This window comes from Monodelphis domestica, chromosome 3 (genome assembly GCF_027887165.1).
Source record: "Monodelphis domestica isolate mMonDom1 chromosome 3, mMonDom1.pri, whole genome shotgun sequence".
NCBI classification, from domain to species: domain Eukaryota; kingdom Metazoa; phylum Chordata; class Mammalia; order Didelphimorphia; family Didelphidae; genus Monodelphis; species Monodelphis domestica.
In genome coordinates, this window is record NC_077229.1 from 459,122,597 (window position 1) to 459,144,084 (window position 21,488).

Genomic DNA, 21,488 nt, shown 5'->3' on the forward strand with positions numbered 1-21,488 from the left:
CTATATTTTTTTCAACTTCGTATTCCTTGTAACTAGTACACAGACTTACCTCATATACTATAGCATAAGTAAGGCACATAAAAAGATATATTTATTGAAACACCTTTTACTCACAGGAAATATATGTATACATATAGCTAATAATTACTTTATATGTATACTTTAAGGAATCTTTGATATTAAGAATAAAATAACACTTAAGGTTCTAAAACTTGAGCTTCAAAATTATATAGGTTCAACTTATTTGACTATTTGTTTTCTGAAATTTTCAATATTAAAAATATTCAAGTGATAACACAACTACAACCCAATGGAATTGCTTGTCAGCTGCAGGATGACAGAGGGAAGAGCAGAGGAAGAGAAAATGAATCATATAACCATGGAAAATTATTTAAAAAATAAAAATCAGAGGGAAATTTTAACAAAAGGATATAACTAAGTAGGGTCAACAGGAACGCCAGGACTAAGTAACTGCTAAAAGTAAACAAGAAAAATTCAAGAAAAGTAAGCAGATTCTTTTCATCCAGACAGCATCTCTAGTATAATTTTGTGAAGTATCTAGCAAAAGAGTAAAATGTTATGCCTTGTATTCATAATGGTGTGTTACCCTAAGAACTCAAAGCGTTAAGCATCACTTTACAGTCACAAGCAGGTACAAACTTTCATAACTTTGTGAGACATACCACTGGAGAATTTCTTTTTTAAAGCAACATACATCTCTTTGCACCAGGATGCAAAGCATCAGCCCCAGAGACTATTCAAAAGGAATGATTTGGAACAAAAATTTGAAAAGGTACAATAAGGATTCCACAAAATGTGGGGACCTAATGTTGCCCCAACACTAAACTCTTGTCTAGATGTCCACATTCCTAGATGCAGCTCTTTCATTTCCTCTAATCCTTAATCTTCTGAGTGTTGCCAGTTTCTAGAATCCTCTACTCTATATTGTCTCTTGTTTTTGTCCTCTCAGTTTTCATTCATACATCCTTGGTTCAAGGTCTTAACTGCCTTCAAAAGAGACTCACAACTCTGCAGTGTGCAACATCAGCAGGTCTGCTCTTTTTTTAGAGGCAGCGGCTGCTGTCTTCTGATCCTGGCCGGCCCTGGGGTTTCCCCCGGTGAGCAGCACTAGAGAATGTGCTTTGTGCATCGTCCTTGAGAAAGCCCCTAGAGGATGTGCAAGGGATGCAGATGAGAAAGCTCCAGAGAAACTCCTGGACTCCTTCCTCCTTTGTTCAGGCAAAGCTCTCCAAAGCCCACAAGGCTTGCTTTCAGTCGAGGCTGTCATTGTCCTTCCTGTCTTAGATCCTTAGAGCTCTTGAGGACTGCTTATGCTTTTGGTGACTCATTTAAGAGACCAGAAACACTAGGAAGTAGCAGTCATTCTCCTTCAGAGACATTTTGAAATAAGGCGATGTAATTGTACACCTGTGACTAAACTAAAAAGAAAATGAAATACATTTCCGTATGCCAGGGATAGTATTATTCCTATGCCAGGCAGGTCAAGCATGAAACAAAACAAAAACCAGTATACAATCCCTTTTGTTAGCAGCCTTTTCCTCCCAGAATCCCACAAAGCAGCTGAGGGAAAGAGATGAAGAGACCTTTGAGATCATGTCATCCAATCCTCTCCCTTTGCAGATGAGGAGACTGAAGCCTAATCAAGTGAAATGGCCTTTGACCAAAGACACATGAGGTAGCCAAAGAGAGAGGCAGGATTTGAACCCAGGTTTTCTGACTCCAGATTCAACATCCTTTTATTCAGTACATGACTGAAGATGGAATCACAAGCCTAGCTCTTCTTCATGTTCCTCATTTTGTAGTCTTCTAATTTAGAGTCCTGAGCTCTAGGAATGTATCATCTCAAGGGCTGAGAGCATCTATTTACTCCACGAAATTTATTTTGTCTCAGAATATATTACTTTGCATCACTTTAACTTAGAAGCCATCTTGATACCTCTTGAAAATGGGCAGGCCATAAATATTCAGTAAAACTAAACTGACCATTTAGTTATCTTACTGGAGTGTAAGAGAAGATTATTCCTTCTCTCAAACATTTTTGAGTCCTTAGAAAGCATTGGTGCACTAGGTTCACCATCCCTGGTTAAGATTTTAGAATCACAAGAGGGGGTATGGCACAAAGCAGGAGGTAGCAAGGGCAAAGGAGGCACAAGCAGGTTGCCATGAGAACTCATAGTCATGGGTGACCCAGGTTGGAATCTTGTCTCTGATACCTATTCAACGTACGAAGGAGGCAGGGCAGATCAAATGCTTTGCAAATCTTCACCTTCTAGGAGTCATGGGGCAAGCAATTGAGTTGGGGCTTTGGTGAATGCTGGCACTGGAACAAGGAAATGGATAGATGGGCAGGAAATACTGACTTTCCCCACACAAAACAGGCACAAGCCTCCTTTTGCACCCTTGAAAAAGTAATTAGAATCTCTTCAAAGGAGATGTTTTCTCAGCAAATATTCCCCAAATAGTAGTTGGTGCACTAAAACCTTAGCAGCTATTTGATTTTGTTTGTGAGGGTCAGGGGTCAACTGTACCAACCCACTCACTTCCTAATCCTCATGGACTTTTTCTCGGTAGCTTATTCTGACTTTGAGCAGAGACTTTGTACCTATTCCAGTCTTCCTGGCAGCGCAAAAACAAACAAACCAAAAAAAAAAAAAAACCCTCCTGTGTCCCCTGTGGGGAGGGTAAAAACACATCAAGTGAATGAAAGAACAGAAAGAGGACGCGAAAAATCAGTGTAGGAGTTAAGTGTAATGAAAGCATGTCTTGGTTCCAGCTAAAAGGCATTGATGTTTTATTTATAAAGAATAATAAATAAATAACTTTTAACAAACAAAGCATATTATGCAAAGCAACTGAGACATCTAAATTTTTCTTGGCAAAATGGAAGAGGATTTATTATCACTGACAGTATTCTAGAAGTGACCAAATCTGCTGTGGGTGCCCCCACCTCTTTGAACGTCTCCTGTTCTGAGAAAGTAAAAACATGTCACATGGCAGTCTTTTTCTTCTACATTTGTAGTAAGAAAGGAGGCGCTTTAGTATTGAGCATGAAGGTAAAGCATTGGATTAAATCACCTGTGTAGTTGAAAATATTAGGCTATGGTACTAATGTTGGGTGATTCCAAAGGGCACCCCAAGTCCCCCACACATTTACAGTGAATGATGTGGACACAGCTTCAAAGAGTAACAAGATAAATTCTTCAAGCCAGGGCAAAGTTAGCTGGGCCCCCTCATCTGCTTATTAGAGAACTTGAAATACTTATAAGACTTCATTATTTTGTGTTAAGTCACAGAACATGTCTAGCAGTTAAATCATTTGTTGAAAAGAAAATACACCCAGGAGGAATACCACCTTAACCCGCTATTAGTCAAAGATAACCAGATGAATTTGATTTAAGTGTTCAAATAAAAATGATTGGATCAATAGGATGGTAATAAAAGCCTTGAAGTGTAAAAAGGCCAAATCAGACTTTACACTGGAGAAGAGAATGATTAAACTTCCCTTTAAAAGCTGCAAAATGTAAAACTAACTATGATACAAGTGGATGCTCTCCCCGTTTCCTTTCCAGTACCAAATAACATATGCAGACACTTGAATGATGCCTTTCCATAATTATGACCAGAATGGCCACTGAGATTACAAATTACCTGGAAAACTACACAGCACATTAAAAATGTCTGCAGGGGAAATAAAGGAAGGCACCATAATAATTTCTGACAGTTTCGACTGCTTTTACTATGGGAGGTGGTTGATGACTGAGACTTGAAAGATGTGCTCTCCTACAGAGACCATGGTTTTCTCCAGGGGAAGCAAGCTGGTCCTGGTGAGAGCACTGATGTGAACCCACTGAACCACTTTGGTTCTCATTATCTTTTTAAAAACTGCTGTGAAATCTGGAGAACACAAAGGAATTAGCTTCAGTAAATAAAAACAACATAGGTTAGAATTACTAGAACTTCTATGAGATAGTTGATTTAGATTAGAGGGCTTTTAACAATAGAGGAGGAGCAATAAGGTGCCTCTAACCTGCCTCTTCTGTGACTTTTCTATCAGAATTGATCTTCATGACCTCATCACTAACTTAAGCAAATCATGCTGTTTTTTTTTTTACTCTCTTAAACCCTTATCTTCTGTCTTGGATTCAATTCTAGATGTTGACTCCAAGGCAGAAGACCAGAAAGTGCTAGCAACTAAGGTTAAGCAGCTTAATTGCCCAGGGTCACACAGCTAGGAATTATCTGGGGGCATATTTGAACCCAGAACCTTGGCTTGGTTCTCAATCCACTGAATCACCTATTTCATAGGTGGCCACTATCATGCTGTTTTAATAAAAGACATAAAGAAAAAAGGTGGCGGGAGAAGAAGAAATTGTATACCAGTCAATATTTCAATCTCATAAAGGGTCTAGATATTATTCTAAGTAATTATCATCAGTGCTGACTCCTTTCTTCTCTGATACACAGAGACTTCATTGAAGTGCCCCAAATCAGTCCATCTCCAATATGCCAAGAAGATAAGTGACCAGCTGAACTGTGCTGTCTCTGGTCTTTGAAAATTTCCCATGACTACCTCCTTTCCCCATTTAGTAGCTCTCTTCTGTCCCACTTATGTGCTTCAAGCTTCTGCCGTATCAACAGATAGCTACTAAGTTGATATTGTTGAATATATGACTTGGTTTATAGGGACATTAGTACTTTTATGAGTCTTGGAGTTTTGGCAATCTGACTTTTGATGCGGATTGTCCTCTTTTAAAGGAATCCCAAATGGAAATAGTTTTCAAATGTCACCTATTTCACCTATGGAATTTTACTCATTCTGCCTTGTACTAGAGTAATACTATGGACCTATTATGCTTAGGGCGTGTTGGAGCACAAAAGACAACATGGCCATCCAATGCAGCTGAGGAAGTCTCCAGGTGTAACGACTTTTTGTGCCACTGGACCCAGGCTTCCAATGCCGAGAGAGTGGGACTGTCTCTGTGCATCGACTTTTCCACTTAAATCTCCTTCACGCACAAGTGTCTTTGTGCACACTCATCTACATCACAGATGAAAGCGCACAAAGATAATTGTCATCCTCGGTTACCAAGAGACTACTACTATTATGCTACATGAAAGATTATGAAGTTTTCCCACAAACCTTTTAAAAATTTATTTCTGTATGTTTCAACTAACTTTGACTAGTAAAATACTTTCTTGTCCTTTGGTGCTCATAGTATGAGTATGAGTAGATGTTAAGAGGGTTCTAAGGTGTGAAGTAATGTCTCCACACTTTTATGCTAATTTCTTTTGTTTTACAAGAATTTCTCTAATATACTAGAGCTATCAGTGTTTGGAAAGTATTTCTATTAGTTCAGGATGTGTTTATTCTTCAGCAATTAAAATTATCTTCAGTGACTGATTTTTTCTTAATTTTAAAATAGTTTCTTAATTGACCAGTTAAAACATCTAATTGAGGTCAAATGACTCTCTTGACCATTGTAAGACAAATGGAAGCTCCTGGGCCATGTACCTATCTATATTTTTTGGAGTTCATTATTCAATCCCCTCCCTTGAACATCTTAGGACATCTTTAATTGATGAGGTGATTGCTAATTAAGAGGTGGTTCATCAAAGCGTTAGTGCTTCCCCAAACAGCTGGGTGATGTTTTGCACACAGGCAAGGAAAAGTATTATTATTGACCGTTTCCTGTAAGTCAGTCTGTGAAAGAACTACTTTCCTCAGGAAAAAGAGAACGAAAAAAATTCTAGAGACTGAATGGAGCCAGACCTGGCTCAGGAATTCTCCCTAAGATAGCCTTTATAATCCAGGACCCTGATATAAAAATAATACAGCATATAAAGAATAAATTCTCACATTTCTAAATCTAAGGGGATATAATGGAATATTTTGGGTGTCATTGAAGAATATACTTAAATATTATACCCATTGTGCTATTAATGAGCATATTACCTCAAATCAACTTTAAAATAATAATAGTTTTCACATTTTTGCTGATAATATTATCTTTCTGATACAGATTTGTACACAACATGAAGTCTTCTTCTAATCTGGAATGCCTGGGTCCATTTTTAGAGCATGGTTCAATCTCTTTGCCTTACTGAATGAGGTATCTTGGCTTAGAAGGGCAATCTGGTCCTTATTGATGTAGTCTAGTCTTTGTAGTACTATAGGAAATCTAACTGGAGTGGTATCAAGCTGGCCTTCAATGTAGCATGACTCATACCTTCCCTTGCTCACAATTATCAGCTTCAGTTTTCCATTAAGTAGTCTCTTGGGCAAACTGCTACATTTACCTTCCACATAAGTACTGCTCAGTGAAACTAATTACTTCTGATATGGTGGGCTACCATGATGGCTACTATTTAAACTCAAGTATGACTGTAGGTGAAGCTGATCAAGAAAGTAGACCAGATGTTTTAGCATATTCAGGTTTCTTAATTTAAAAGGACTGGATTCCATGCAAAATCTATATGAGATTGCTTACCATCCCAGGAAGGGTGGGGAGTTGGTGGGGAGGGAGTGAGGGAGGGAAAGAATTCAAGATTCAGTATTCTTTAAAAAATGTTGGAGGGACATCTGGGGGACTCAGTGGATTGAGAATCAGGCTCAGAGATGAGAGGTCCTGGATTCAAATATGACCTCAGACACTTCCTAGCTGTGTGACCCTGGGCAAGTCACTTAACCCCCATTGCCTAGCCCTTACCACTCTTCTGCCTTGGAGCCAATACATAGTATTGATTCTGAGATGGAAGGTAAGGATTTAAAACAATTTTTAAAAAATGTTGGAAACTGTTTTTACAAGTAACTGGGGAAAATAAAATAAAATCCAATACCTTAAAAGAAACTGTTGGATTCAATTACTTATTTGGACAATGAACTTGATCTCCTTGACATCTCAAACTCAACATATCTGAAATTGAACTCAGTATCTTTTCCCTAGTTAGCCCTCTTCTAAATTTCCCATTTCTGTCAATGGAACTCCTATTCTTCCAGGTTTAGATCCTTAGTGTTATTCTAACTTCAATTAAATAAGAGTGCTAGATTTGGAGTCAGCAGCATCTGAGTTCAAATCTAGCCTTAGACATTTACTTGCTTTATTCATTTGTCTCAGTGTCCTCATCTATAAATATCATCACCTATAAAGCAGAGCATCTATCTCTCAGGGTTGTTTTGAGAATAAAATGAGGTAAGATATGTAAAGCTCTGCGAATCCTAAAGCATTATATAATTTCCAGCTATTACTGTTGTTATTATTATCTTCTCACCTGACATTTTCAAGCAGTTGTCAGATCTTGTGCGTACACTTGCCCTTTCTTTCTCCTTACGTGGTTAGTACTCTAGCTCAATCAAGCAATGGACATTTACTAAGTACTTTTAGGGCCCTTTCTATTTAATCAAAAGATGATATTCTTGTGCTGCTTAAAAAAAATCATTGATGTTTCCCTGGTAGAGATGAGCCCATGACTATATTTTTCTCCAGGTAGGTAGCTATCAGTTTCGGTAGCTGGGTTTGTTAGCAATTTTTCATTTTGTGGCTGCCTTTTCTCTTGGGTATTTTTTTAGGGCACGCATCAGTTCTTTGATGATTCAAGGCTTTTGATGATACTCCTAGCCCACTGGAAACATTTTCCAGACAACCCAAAACAGAGAGGAACAGGAGCTTCCTGATTCTTTGTCATATCCTGCAGTCCAGCTGTGTAAATTAGATTGAATTAAATGAAGTGTGTATATCCTGAAATGGTGATAGGAAAAATCTTACTTGGCCATACTACTTGGGAGTGTTCTTAGAATCTTTGTGAACAATGACTTATCCAACTAGTCAGCCAATTCCAGAGTCTGGAGATGAATATAAAATGATCTAATCAATGTACCCCATTTACTGGGCTTATTAGGAAATACAGGCAGGGTATGACAAGTGGTCTCATTGTTGCTGGGAACATATGAGGAAGATCTCCTCATAGTCAGATAAATTACACAACTGTATATTTCACCCATGGGGCAAGTTAGATTCTTAGTATTACATTTTCAAGAATTTGCATGGTGATTTAAATGTATATTTCAAAGAAGACAGAGAAATCTAAACATTAACCTAAGTTGTGCTTCATCATCAAGCTCTAATTAATGGCCCATCATTTAATTAATGGCAGTGCTACTTAATGAGCTCATAGCTAAGCCTGAGTCTGTATAGACCATATCCTCTTAGTGGAGAGAAGGATAAGTGAGGTATTTAGTTGATAATTATCAGGAAGCAGAGATTCCTAGAAATCACAGAGTCCCAAACCCTTATTTTACTGATGAGGAAACTGGACCTAGAAAAGGAAAATGACCTGTCTAAGGTCACAGAACAAATCAGTGGCAAAAGTTCACTTTCTCCCATATTGCATATCTCATAGACAAAACCCATAGGTGAATTATGAAGGGAAACTTGCTCCTTTAATAAGAAAACTTCCTGTACAAGACTAATCTACCTAATTGTGATTTCAGCTTAATAAGGAATATCTTTAGAATTGCTTTTTAGGGTATCAGCAGGGTATTGGGGTACCTACCTATGAATTTTGCATATAGATCAAGAGTTTCTGATTCATTTAATGTAAAACTATACCCTCCACTCAATTAGTGAAAAAGAAAGGAAAAGAAAACATAGAGCCAAGGTCAAAGGATTTAATCATGAGAAAGAAGGCTTAGCAGAAGTCCAGGAAATTTAATTTTAGAATATACTATGGTTTTTATAAATTATGAAGACTTGATAAATATTAGCAAATGATTTTTATGAGCTCTTTGAAAATAAATTATTTATTTTCACATGGAAACATTTAACGGAGTATAAATATTTAGTTATGATGACTTCTCTAATGGAATACAGATAATGAATTCATTTGCTTAAGAAAATGATGTGATCATACACACAATTTTCTGAAGGATATGAGAATCATGGGAATTTGCAAAATCTCAGCTGGATTTTATCAACAGCTTTCTACAAAATTCTGTTTGACAGTACAGTTTAAAAACCAGTGCTTTTGGTGGGGGGAAACTTAATAATTTACAGCATGCTACAAATTCCTTAAATCAGAGGTTTTCCATATTTTTTGTCATGAGCCCCTTTGTCAGTTTATTTAATTTATGGAGCCATTTTTTTCAGAATGATGTTTTTAAATACATAAAATAAAATGCATAGGTTTATAAAGGAAATTTGTTACATAGAAATAAACTATGAAAATATTTTTAAAAGATAAAGTTCATGGATACCAGGCTAAGAATTTTATAGTCTAAAGAAACTATTTATTATCTTCTTTTGAATATATGATTACTAATTAATGTAACAAAATCATTTATATCACTTTGGTAGATTTGGCAGTGAGACTTTCTGCTTGCTGTGTTAACATCCCAAGGTATATGACTGTGCAAAATGATATCTAGTCTTTTTTTAAGGACAGGATCTCATAAGCTGGGGTCCAGGGACCCTGATAAGGGTCTGTCAGAGATTCCAGGGGGTCTGTGAACTTGGATGGGAAAAAATAATTTTTTCATCTTACACATCAATTTAATGGGTTTCCTTTATATTCTTTGTAGCTTATTTTAGTACTTAGTTACAATTATTATTTTGAGAAGGGATCCGAAAGTTTTACCAAGACTGCCAGAAGGGTTCATGATACAAAAAAAGGTTAAGAGCCCTCGTGTTAGGGTGTCTGGATCCTGTCATGTGCTCAACCTGGGGCCAAATGCTTCCACTGCTTTCCAGGAAACAGTCCAGCTAAAGAAACCAGCACAGCTCTGGTAGCAAACAGAGAGCCATTCTGAAGTGTGAATCTTCTCACATCAGAGAGTTTGGGCTTTGGCTTCTCTTTGGAACTGAACATGAAATAATGGGAGAAAAGGTGGTGTTTTCATTTTCCCTCCCTCCATGTCTATCCTAATCCAATGGCTTCTCAAGAGGATGAATATTTCTTTATTTGAACTGATTTGCTAATATGAACATTATTGTTAGGCTGCTTGGGGATGGACACACATCAGCCTGACAGTTGCTTAGTATTTAGTGTCATCTTTGAGAATGTCACCATTGCATTTTCTCAAATTTGCATTGATCAATACCCAGGACTGTCTGCCCAACGACTAGGGATTTAATGATTCCTTTATCTTACCAAGGTGACTTCCCAGAGATAAATTCAAAGATTACCTAGTGCAGACCAGGGGCAAATCCTCATTAGTGGAGGGTATTTTCTATGCCACTGACATCACTGGTATGTATGATCCAAAAAGAAAGGAAGAAAACTTCTTGGCCAGTTTGCTAGATACAGTATGTGAAGGTGAGCCAAAAAAACAAAATTCTGTTGCTGCCATGACAATGTACTTTTAAATAAAAAAGTTTAAGTGCTGACTGAGCAGATTCTCTTCTTCTTGACATTTTGTAAAACCATAGAGGATGCTGTGTGTCAGTTGCAATTGCTGGGATATCAAGCCATTAAGCTGGCAGTCAGAGCTTCAGCTGAGTCAACTTTGCATCTTGCAGAGTTGCAACAAAAGGGACACTTTGCTCCCAAATGGATTTACTGGGTCTTTGGTGGGGGCAGGGAGGACAGAGACGCTGCTGCAGGGGCAGCTGCTGCTGAACAAATCAGCTTCCTGAATCTTGTGAGGATGTACACATTCAGGAAAGAGGAAAAAAGAACACCTAGTGCATGAAGGGAGTATTAGGTCCAGATTCTCACACCTGTTGGCATTACTATGACTAATCTGGGCTTTTCTGAGGACTCTGGAATATTTTGCTATGTGTGGGGAGAGTTTCTTGGAATTTTAGGGAGGGTTGAAATAGTGTTCTTGATATCAAAAAGTTTAAAATTCAGTAAGAGGCCCATGATGTGAGGAAAGAAAGGATGGGGCTTGTAAAGACGCCTTGTGTGGAAAGGAAAACTGAAGCAAGTTTTGGACTGTCTGCCAAGTTTACAGGTAATTATTTGAGGAAGATACATGGAAACCAACAGGCTTATGAATAAGGAAATTGCACTTCTCTTTTGCTTCTTGCTTTTGCTATATGCCTGTGTTTATAGACACCTCCATTTCGAAAGGCAGAAATAGTGTGCCAGGAAGGACTTCAGATCAAGTCTTGTCTCTGATACCTACTGGATGCATGACCCTGGGCAAAATACTCAACACTCCAGGATCACAGATTGCAGGGAAAGTGCCACCCTATGTTAGTTGAAGGGATTTCCTCAGTGAAAATTCCCTTAGACCTGTGGAATCACAGGACCAGTCTAGAACTATATGCATATTAATTTCTCTAATATATATATATATATATGTTATATATAAATGAAGAAAAAAACACCATAAAGTCAAGGGGAAATAGAGCCATGTGTGCAGGTGACAATTATAGTTTAAACTGTTTATTTGGGTTAAATGTAATTTTGCCTCACTTTTATGAGGTAACAAATCTATGAGTATCTATGCCATTTAAGATCTCTGTTTACATATGCATTTATTTGTATGTGTATATATCCAGGGGCAGGCCAATAAATATATAACAACTGGCTCCCCTCCCGCCATCAAACACAGGACACACTTTTAGGTTTGACTTGTATTATTAAGATTTTACTTATCACTTTCCTAAATCTATATAATTAACAAAACAATAATTCCAAGCCTGATTTGTAGTGAGTGTTGATTTCCAAGGTATAAATGCTCAAACTGAAAACTTAACTATTTCGGGTGTTAAGCCCATAAAAGCTACCTCCAGGAATACCCCATAATTTTCTCTCTCTCTCTCTCTCTCTCTCTCTCTCTCTCTCTCTCTCTCTCTCTCTCTCTCTCCATCTACCTGTCTGCCTATCTATCTATCTATCTATCTATCTATCTATCTATCTATCTGTCTGCCTACCTGTCTATCATTTATCTTTATATCCATCCATCCATTTAATAGACCATATATAAAAATTTTATATGTATATACATATACATGCACACTATGTATATACATATGTACACATATAAATGCCTACACACATATGTGTATGTATATGTATACACATATATACACATATACAACAAGTATGATGTGCACGCAAACATGCAGACTGATTTGTTAAGGGTCATATAGTCAGTATGCGTCAGAGGCTGGATGTCCACTTAGAACTTCTTGACTTTAAGACCGGTCCTACTTTTCCTATTCCATATTACCTCTCAGATACTTCATAGAATATGAAGTTATTCATAATATTTTCTCATTATCTCCAAAAAACTTCACGAGTTTTCTTTCTGAGGTTCTTCCACTCATTGACTCTCTTTACTGCTCAGAGGTGTCAGGTTCTTGATTTATAAGGACCTAAAATTATACTCTCTGCTTCCAATAGCTCAAAGCGAGAAACGTTGGATACCCCACTTCCTGCCTCAAGGGCAAGGGAACTGTTCTCAGAACACAGCCTCAGACAGGCAGCTGTAGACTCTCCTGACTGCACTGGTGTCTGACCCAAGGGCAGTTCACCAGTGCAGATACATATACTTTGGATATACACATAATTGCCATCCTGGTGTCTTCCTCAGATGAGAGTTGTATCAGAATGGCACAAGACAGGGGAAGAGGGAAGGCATTTGAAGATCTCAGATCACTGTAGTCACACTCCTTTTGTGATACAGTGAGAAAATGCATGGGTTTTGGAGATAAGAGATCTGGGTTCAAATCTCATCTTGGATGCTTTGCTTATATGTCCTTGAGCAGCAAGTCATGTAATCTCTCTGGGCTTTAGTTTCTTTATATGAGGGGGTTGGAAGCAATGATGAGCCAATATTCTAGAGGATAGAGGGCAAAGTTTGCTTTCTACCTTCCAACAGAGAAGTGATGGACAACATAAATATGAAGAGTACAATACAAGGTTTTTGGACTTGGCCAACATGGTAATTTGTTTTGTATGATCGTACATATTTGAAATAGGTATTTTGTTTCTTTCTTTTTTCCAGTGTGGGTGGATTAGGAGAGAGTGGAAAAATATTTGTTCATTGGAAAACAAAATAACTTAAAAATAAAATGAAAGGGTGAGACAAGACAGTCTTCCAAATCCCTTCTAGATCTGAGATCCTTGCTCCTTCTGTATCCCTTCCTTCTCTCCCTATCTATCTCTCTTTATCCCACCTACTCTCTTGACATGCCAGAATTGGTTTAGAGAACACCAGCTCTTTGCCTTTGTTCTTCCCCTTAAATATAATGCTTAATCTCTTGCTGGTAGGAGAGCACAGAAGCACATCTCAGCATAGTTCCTGACCTTGCTACCATTTCCTACCTCGTGTGAGGGTCTGTTGAGCTGTTTGTAAGGCTACTCTTAACAGGAGTCAGATAAGTTGGAAAAATAGATTTGGGGTTGGGGAGGAAGAGGGTGCTGTGGTTCTAGCTTCACCATTTGGCTGTGTGGCTGGCTTGTGGTCATGCATTATTAAATCCCCTCCCCTCCTTTTTTATCTGCTCTCTGCACCACAGGATCCCTACTCTGCAGTTATTACATAAGGAACAGGGTAGTGTTGCAGAGTCTGAATACAAATCCAATACCTCTTAGAGTTTCACATGTCTAGTTGAAAGTTCACTATTTCTCAGTTTCAGTAGACATTCAAAGGACACAAAGCATTTGGTGTGAGGGATCCTGGCCACCCACATGAACAGAGTACCCTGGACAGGAATCTGTTATTAGAACCCGTCACACTACTTCTTCCAACACCATGTAACACTCTAGCCAGCCCGAGAGACAGAGATGTCCTGGGTTCAAATCTGGATGCAGGCACTTACTGTGTGACCCTAGGTAAGTCACTTCATCCTGCTTGCCTCTGTTTTCTCATTTATAAAACGAGCTGGACAAACCACACCAGTATTTCTGCCAAGAAAACCCCAAATTAGGTCAGGAAAAGTCAGAAATGCCTGAAAACAACAATACTTTTCTTTTTTTTTGAAGAATTTTTAAAAAAGTAGACTTCTGTTGGTAAGGAGAGATGATTAGAACAGCCATTTTTCTCTTTATGAGGACTTGCTGTATGTCCCCCTCTAGAGAAAGAACTGACAAACAGAAATAAGCAAGACATAGTTTTCTATATACATTTATCTTTTTGTCAAATGATGCCTTCTTCAATGGGGATGGAGAGTTATCTGAATATTTTAATGCAACAAATAAATTTAAATAAAAAAGAATTTAGTAAACAAACCTATAGTTCATTAGCAATATTGCTTTCAAATATAGGTTTTCTTTGTTAAATAGCCTTTAAGTTTCTTCCCGTTCTGATAAAATCCAGATTCTGACTTATCAAGACTTCCACAAACTCTACATAAAACCAAGTCTAGATGTGCTCTTTGTTGCCTATCTGGGGTCACTCTTTTAGAAAATGAACATAAATTGTTTCCCTGATGTTTGCCTGACAACTGAAAAGGATCAGCAAATAATATTTTAATTGGTAGATTTGAATTGAGGAGGGTTCAATGCAGAACTCCAGGGAGAATTTATCCACTATGGTTTTGTTTCAGAGAAAGGCACAGAAAAGAATAAGGAAAAAATAAAAAAAAAATTAAATGAAAGTGACAATAACAATATTAACTTAAGTCTCTTACTCACAAGAATCACTACTTTCTGTATTGGGAGTGAGGAGTGGAGCAAAGTAGTAGAAGGTACAGATGGAAATAAAATTCTGGACTTCTGAATGATCTCAGAGCGAAAGAGAAGAAATTTGCTTTCCTAGGTATGCAATTAATATTTTTAAAAATTAATGAAATTCAACTCCTGCCCCGAATTGTAAATCCAAGTTTTATCTAAAATTCATTAATTTTTTCTCTATCTGTGTACAGGAAAACTAAATTTATGAGAAAGCCTTAGGAATTAGAGGGAATGTTATCTTCTTCAGTTTTCTGATATTTCACTTTCACTTCCAGAACTATTTCCCAGTTTGCTTTCAGAGGGAAAGTTTCCTTTCAATTATCTCTTGAGTACCCCCTTACATTCCAGTATTTAACATGAGTCAGATTAAAGCATGTGCAACAGGATAACTGGAAGTGACCTCAAACTGTGAAGAGCCATTAGGCAATCCCTGTTGGCTACAATACTGTAATTCATTTCTCAGGATTAGGAAATATTTATATTATTGGGGAATTAGAATCTAGTTAGGACCCCCATATTTTACTGACCTAGAGAATGAGGCTCACAAATGTAAAGGTGCTTGCCCAAGTTCACATGGGTAAGCAGAGTCAGACTCTGAACCTGTATCTTTGACCCCAAATCTAATGTTCTTTTCACCAGATCACTTTGGTATGGCACATGCTGCACTATCCCATTGAAAACAATGTGGCTCATAAAGTATTACCAAGTACCAAAAGAATTATTTAAAAATGAGTCAGGTTGATAGGGATGATGGCAGCCATATAGGCACCAACTCCCTAACTGAGACTCAGAGAGTTTGATTGACTCACTATGGTCACACAAGTAGTAAAAAGGAGAGTGATTTGATACCAGGTCCTTGGATTTCAAATCCCATGTTCTTTCGTCTTACTGTGTCCAAAAAGGTTTCTTTTCGCAGTCAGTAAGTCAATAAATGTTTACCAAGTACCTACTATGTGGCAGGTCGTTTTTGAATAATTTTGAGTTCATACAGCCAGTCTGTATTATTTGGGGATTTAGCTTGCAGATTTGCTATTAAAAGAATTATTTTACTTAAAGAGTTATATGGTACAAGAATACATAATACTGAGTAGATTCAGTTCACTTAAAGACCCCAGATGTTTATTAAGTGCCTACTCTGTACAGAACAAAGAGGAAATTCTTTGCTGGTGACCCAGTGCCTTGCTTTGCTTTGATTAAATTTGTCTATTTTTTAAGTTTTAAAAATAAATTATAGCAAATCCCTTAGTCTAGTTTTCCTGAAATGCTGAGTAATATGGAAATCTGTTCTGAAATTTATGACATGGGGAAAATATACCCTATTAGCCATTTGACAAATAGTGGGGGTGGGGGGAGCTGGATGTTTGCACAGAGTTTCTCTTCTAAGTCACAAAACTATGGAGTCTGTTCCTCAGTTCACTCCCACAAGACAAATGCCTCCAGAATCACAGAATCTCAGAATTGAAATGAATCTCTGTGGGTCTTCTTGTCCAGCTCATCCCTAAAGTATTCTCTCAGAGTTCTGAGGGGATTACTCATAGTCAGACTTTAGAAGACAAAGAAAAGTGAAGGATTATATATATATATATATATATATATATATATATATATCCTAATGCTCAGGTGAATCTAGCTTGGCTTAATAACTTGAACTGTCGAGTTATTTATTATTATCTATGAGAAAAATTATTTTGGTTAAATCTCACTAGGGTTGCATTGCAAGAAAGGAAAATATCATCCGCAGCAATGAATACAGGTCTTATTGGGTAACTTGAATCTGGGCCCACCAGGAATAATTTAATCCTATAATGGTTTTGTTTTTAAATGGAATCTCTCATCTTTTGGTGTTGGATAATATTCTTCAACATCTTGTGCAATTTAAGTAAGGCAACATAGAATGAAAGAATTGCCATCTCTGCTGAAGTTTAGTTTACCTATCTATCACTTTTGAGGATTGTGAGTGTGGCCAGCTGGGACGGACCAAAAGATAAGGGACCCAGCTTCCTAGCATTAAGCTCTTTGCATATCTGGTCTCCAGTCACCCAACTGCCTGTTAGGCAAACAGCTTTGAATTCTCTGCATTCCTTAAAGGAAAGAGCTGAGTCAGCAACTAGAAAAGTAACATTTTCTGTTACATAATTTTCCTCTTAAAGTTCTGGGAAAAAATGCCTTGGAAACTCGTAGAATGGAAGTTCTTGGCCAAGAGGCATTCCCAATGGGTAGTCAGGGTCAAATTGAGGATGCCTGTTTGATTTGATTTTGGGGGGGGTGATCAGACTACCCCGAGCTCCCAAGTTAGAGAGGACCCTTTCAGCTCTCATTCGACCTTCACAACACCAGTTCTCTCACAAGCAGCACACATCCCGAAGCCTACCCTTGCGACCTTGACGTAAAACTTAGTGCCTCTTTGAAAACTCAAAGCACTGCCTGCTTTCAGAAAGCCTCTCAAACGGAATCAACACACAGTTAGAATAAACGGGATCACGCCTCGCAAAATGACAAACTCAGCTTTCCTCCTCTTTTTACTGAGTCAGCCTGGAGAGGAAAGGCAAGAAGCCCCAGCTCCTTTCCTTCTGCTGTTCCGATTGCATAAGTGTCTCCACTTTGCTCAGGCAGGATGACCCTCATCTGAAGCTGGGACTGAGAAAATAGCTGCATTGTACTGCAGCCTCCTACCCTGCCACAGCTATAAGCTGGAGGACGCACAGGACCCCACCGGGATCCCGCAGGGGCAATAGAATGGCATATGGGGACCCGAGCTTTAGAGAGGGGCCCATTTATCCTGGGGTAAGCTACTTCTTCGGTACCTAAACTTACTTATCTTTATTTTCCTTGGCATTGTCCCCTTTGAAGTGGCTAGTCAGCCAGCATTTCATTCGGTTCTTTGAGACCAGAATCTCCTGAGTTTAATTCTTGCATCATCTCTATTCCCCACTAAAATGCCCTGAAGTAAACTCCAGGCACTTTTTTTCTACCTGGAAAAAGGAGTTACACTAAGAAGTCTGGCAGTATCGCACCAAACTTATTGCTGATTTGGATAGGATTAAGCTGTCTAACTTTTATTATTTCTTCTCAGGACTAAAACAACCAAATGGGGAAAGGCTGGGGATGGGGGTGGGGGTGAGAGGGTCCCATATATCCTAGTGGGGGGAAGGGTAAAGGGGAGAAGAGTCAATGCAGCAGGAATGAAAATCAAGCCATGTTAATAGCATCTCAACTCTTTCTGAGTGACTCAAAATGATGTGTCTCTTACCTTGGATGTGGATAATTCTGTCATGCTCCAGAGTGTAGTTGTCAGTAAGATGATCAGCCCAGGAGAGGGAAATCAGCACCAGAAAAAGGAGACACTTCATCTTGACAGCCACAAGAATCTTCTTCACTGTGAGGGCAGCACATACAAATAGCCTAGTGAAATTGGGAAACCTTTATAGGATTGCACTGCACAACTTATCATCCTATAATGGCTCTATAAAAACTGTTAACCCAATCTGCTCAGAAAGTTACAGGAGAGCCCAAGACTGCAGCTTTCCCAACTTCAGCCCCCCCATTCTCAGTGGGAGAAGCCAGAGAACAAATGGTGGTTAACTCTCTCTTTGCAGAAGTGTATACATCTGGGAATGCAGAATTCAGGGCTTTCCACACAGAGTTGCAGGGAGTTAAACAAACAGGATGGGTCTGTGCTGAGAAAGTGCTGTTTGAAATCCAGTGTTGTTATTGTCTTTCAGGTTTGATTGAACTGCTCCAGATCTGGCACATATGCAATTGAAAAACAACGTGGTCAGCCTATGCTTGCACATTTAGTACCTAGTCTGATGGAGAAATAAACAGAAAGCCTGGGCAAGTGCATCATATTTGCATGACATTCTCCATAAATCTGGCCAGTGTATTTAGCTGACTCTTTAGGCGGGATGCTAAGTTAGCTGGAGCTAAGTGGGAAAGAGGACAAAAGGAGAAGCAGCACATTTTCATCACAAATCCACTTACCATCTTAAAGACTGAGGCTATGGTGAACGCTTGGAGAAATCATGCCCAAATTAGACTGGACTTGTGCATGCTGCCACTGCAGCTGCCCTGATTGATTTTTCATTCATTTCTACCTAAAATGCTGACGCACCAACTTGGTGTGTGTGCCAGGTAGGGTCTCTGCAGTGAGCAGAGCTGCGGCTGCAGGGAAAATCTCTGCCAGGCTGGCAGGAGTAATTAGGCAAATGAAGACCTGGGATGGATCAAGAAGTACAATAACCAAAGTGGTACAGAAGGGGCAGACTCTGTATTGTTCTTTTTGATGACACTGACAGCCATAAAGAAAGGGGACTTCTACTCCTCCCCCACCCAATCTTATTACTAAAACTCATCTCGAATTAGCAAAATGGTGGGCTATTTGTCTTTTGGGGGCATGGTGAAAATCTTCTGGTGGAATATAAAAGTCGAAACACACTCAGGAGACTTCCTTCTGCTTTTTTCTCACATGTCATGCAGTCATAAGAATATAATTTCTATTCAAAAAGAATTCATCCAGGGCTAAACTGTAGTTCTTTTTTTTTCTCCCCAAGAACTCTCAATTCTAAGGGACACATATTAAGTTAGAAGAGTGGATTCCTAGAGTTCCGCCCAAGTATGCCTCTAGAATCAAGAGTGATATGGCAATGATACTTGCCCAGAAGATTCTTCAGGCTTCTCTTTGGGCTAAATCAAGTCCCAAAATTTTCTTCTATAATGCAAGCCAATCTCATGAATACTTATTTAATACCTGCTGTAGGTAGAGGATTGTTTCTGAGACTTCCTTCTACTTAAAGACTTGAGAATGTTTATCCTCCCAGCTAAATAGAAATGGAAGTTAAATAATGAAGTCAACGATAGATTTTCTCAGAGGATTAAGTGTGCCAGCTTCAGAATATTACCTATTTTGTAGAATCAATTAGTTCCATTTTCAAATGTTTAATCTGCATGTTCCTTTTTGAAAAGTTCTATTATTTGTTGTAATTTAATTCACTAAAATTTTTAATTAAATTTTGTTTACCATGTGTAGACTAGGGTGATAAGTCTTGCTTTGTCCTAGTGAAGGTTACATTCTAGCAGGGGATTACAAGCACAGACACCACCAAAGTACAAAATAAAATATAACTAATACCACCAATATTTATATAGCACATTTGAATGCTCACAAAGTATTTTACATACATTTCCTCATTTGAGCCTTACAACAACCCTGTCAGGTGACGGATGGGACCTGGACTTTGCCTTTTGTGAGCTCCCTGGGTGAAATCTTCCCCCAGTGATACAGATCTAACAATTCATCAGTAACATATACAAGAAGCAAGATGTCTGTGGATAGATTTCAGCAGTCCATATACTAGAATGGGAAACAAAATTACATCTTTATTTTCAATAACCTTTTACTGACACCATCAAATATGAAGGTATGCAACAAATATTATTTTGAGAAGGGATTCACAGTTTTACTTGATTCCCAAGAGGTCCATGGCAGGCATGCTTGCCTAATACACACAAAATAAATTACTCCACATCTAAAGAGTTGCTTGGGGGCAATGAGAGGTTATATGACTTAATCAGTGAGTCAGAGATAAGATATCAACACACTCTCTCTGAGAGGTACAGATAGTACCAATATTACTATCCCCGTTTTATAAGTGAGTAGACTGAGATATTGAGAAATTGACTTGACAAATTGATCAAGAACATAAAAGGCTATTGATCTTCATGAATAGGGATGCTACCACAAAATTAACAGGCACTTATTGCCTTACTCTGTGCTCATTGACTATGTGTTAGGCAGTGTGCCCTGAACTGGACTCAGTGTTATGGGGCTAGGCTTCCTAAAATTTACAGTATATCCACTTTATATAGCCCACTCCCAATTCTCCTCTGCTTACCCCACCCCCAAACAAACTCCAAAGATAATGATACATGAAGAAATAAGATTTGAGTTGGAAATATGGAATTTGAAAATATTTGAGTTAGGAAATATAGGACTTAGATAGTTGAAGAGGAGAAAGGGTGCACTGGGAAAGGGTAAGGACATGAGAAAAGCTTGAGAGATGATAGGAGGCATGACTTGCAGGTTCTGTTGGGAAGAGTATGATCTCCATAATATGACTCAATAGCTACCAAAAAGTTGCTCTTATTCCCTAATATCTTCTTCACTTCGATGTCTGAAATGGCACCATTAGAGAATCATTCCATTGAGTTTTTAATAGTCATATTTTAAAATCAAAATACAGCAAGGAAGGGATAACACAAAAGCTATTATCATGTATTTGCACCTTAGTTGGATTTAGTTTATAAGCTGCTTTCTTTCTCCAGATAGTCAAGTGAGAGATGGGATGTTTTAATGGTAGAGAACAAGGAGGTAAACTTTTGAAGTGTGCTGTTTTGCCCAGGGAGGACAGAAATTTTTAGGCAGTCAATATGGGGGAGGTGACTCTGCTAACTGAGTAGCAAATGAGTAGCCTGAGGTCAGAGAGGATAATAAAGATAAAAGAAGAGGGACTGTGATAAAGTCAAACTTTGCCCTCTTCAGAACTTAGTTTAACTTAGTTTAGTAGCCTGATAGAAGAAGGATGAGGACGGAAGTGGGCAGAAGGAAACATCAGCCTGATTAGAAGGAGGACTGAAGCTGGGCTATCCTGGTAGCTAAGGCTATAATTAAATGGTTAATAAATTTATAATTGATATATTTGGTCACTGTTGTGGTTTCTTTAAAATTCATGGATCAAGTATTAATCCATAAGATGAAGGAATTAGAACTCTGCTGAGAGTTCACCAATAGGCAGAGGAAAGAGAGCATGGCAGAATGAGAATATAATACTAATAGGCTATATTTATAT

The 21,488-nt window shown here is 38.3% G+C and overlaps 1 protein-coding gene and 1 long non-coding RNA gene across 4 annotated transcripts in view; one reads left to right on the forward strand and one right to left on the reverse strand.

Moving 5' to 3' along the window:
- The window catches only part of HAPLN1 (hyaluronan and proteoglycan link protein 1), an 89,880-nt gene that overhangs the window by 19,930 nt on the left and 48,462 nt on the right, over positions 1-21,488 (reverse strand). The window contains exon 2 of one of the 3 annotated variants that reach the window (XM_007487344.3): positions 17,894-18,019. In XM_007487344.3, the coding sequence (XP_007487406.1) occupies positions 17,894-17,993 (100 nt within the window). In that variant the 5' untranslated portion in view covers positions 17,994-18,019. Of the gene's footprint in view, positions 1-7,290; positions 7,789-17,893; positions 18,046-21,488 lie in introns of those variants that run through there. The other 2 variants (XM_056824615.1, XM_016431573.2) reach the window with 2 other exon arrangements.
- LOC107651778 (uncharacterized) lies at positions 16,880-19,666 on the forward strand. The gene is made up of 2 exons (XR_001628797.2): positions 16,880-17,427; positions 18,366-19,666. It is a non-coding gene; the product is annotated as an uncharacterized LOC107651778 (long non-coding RNA).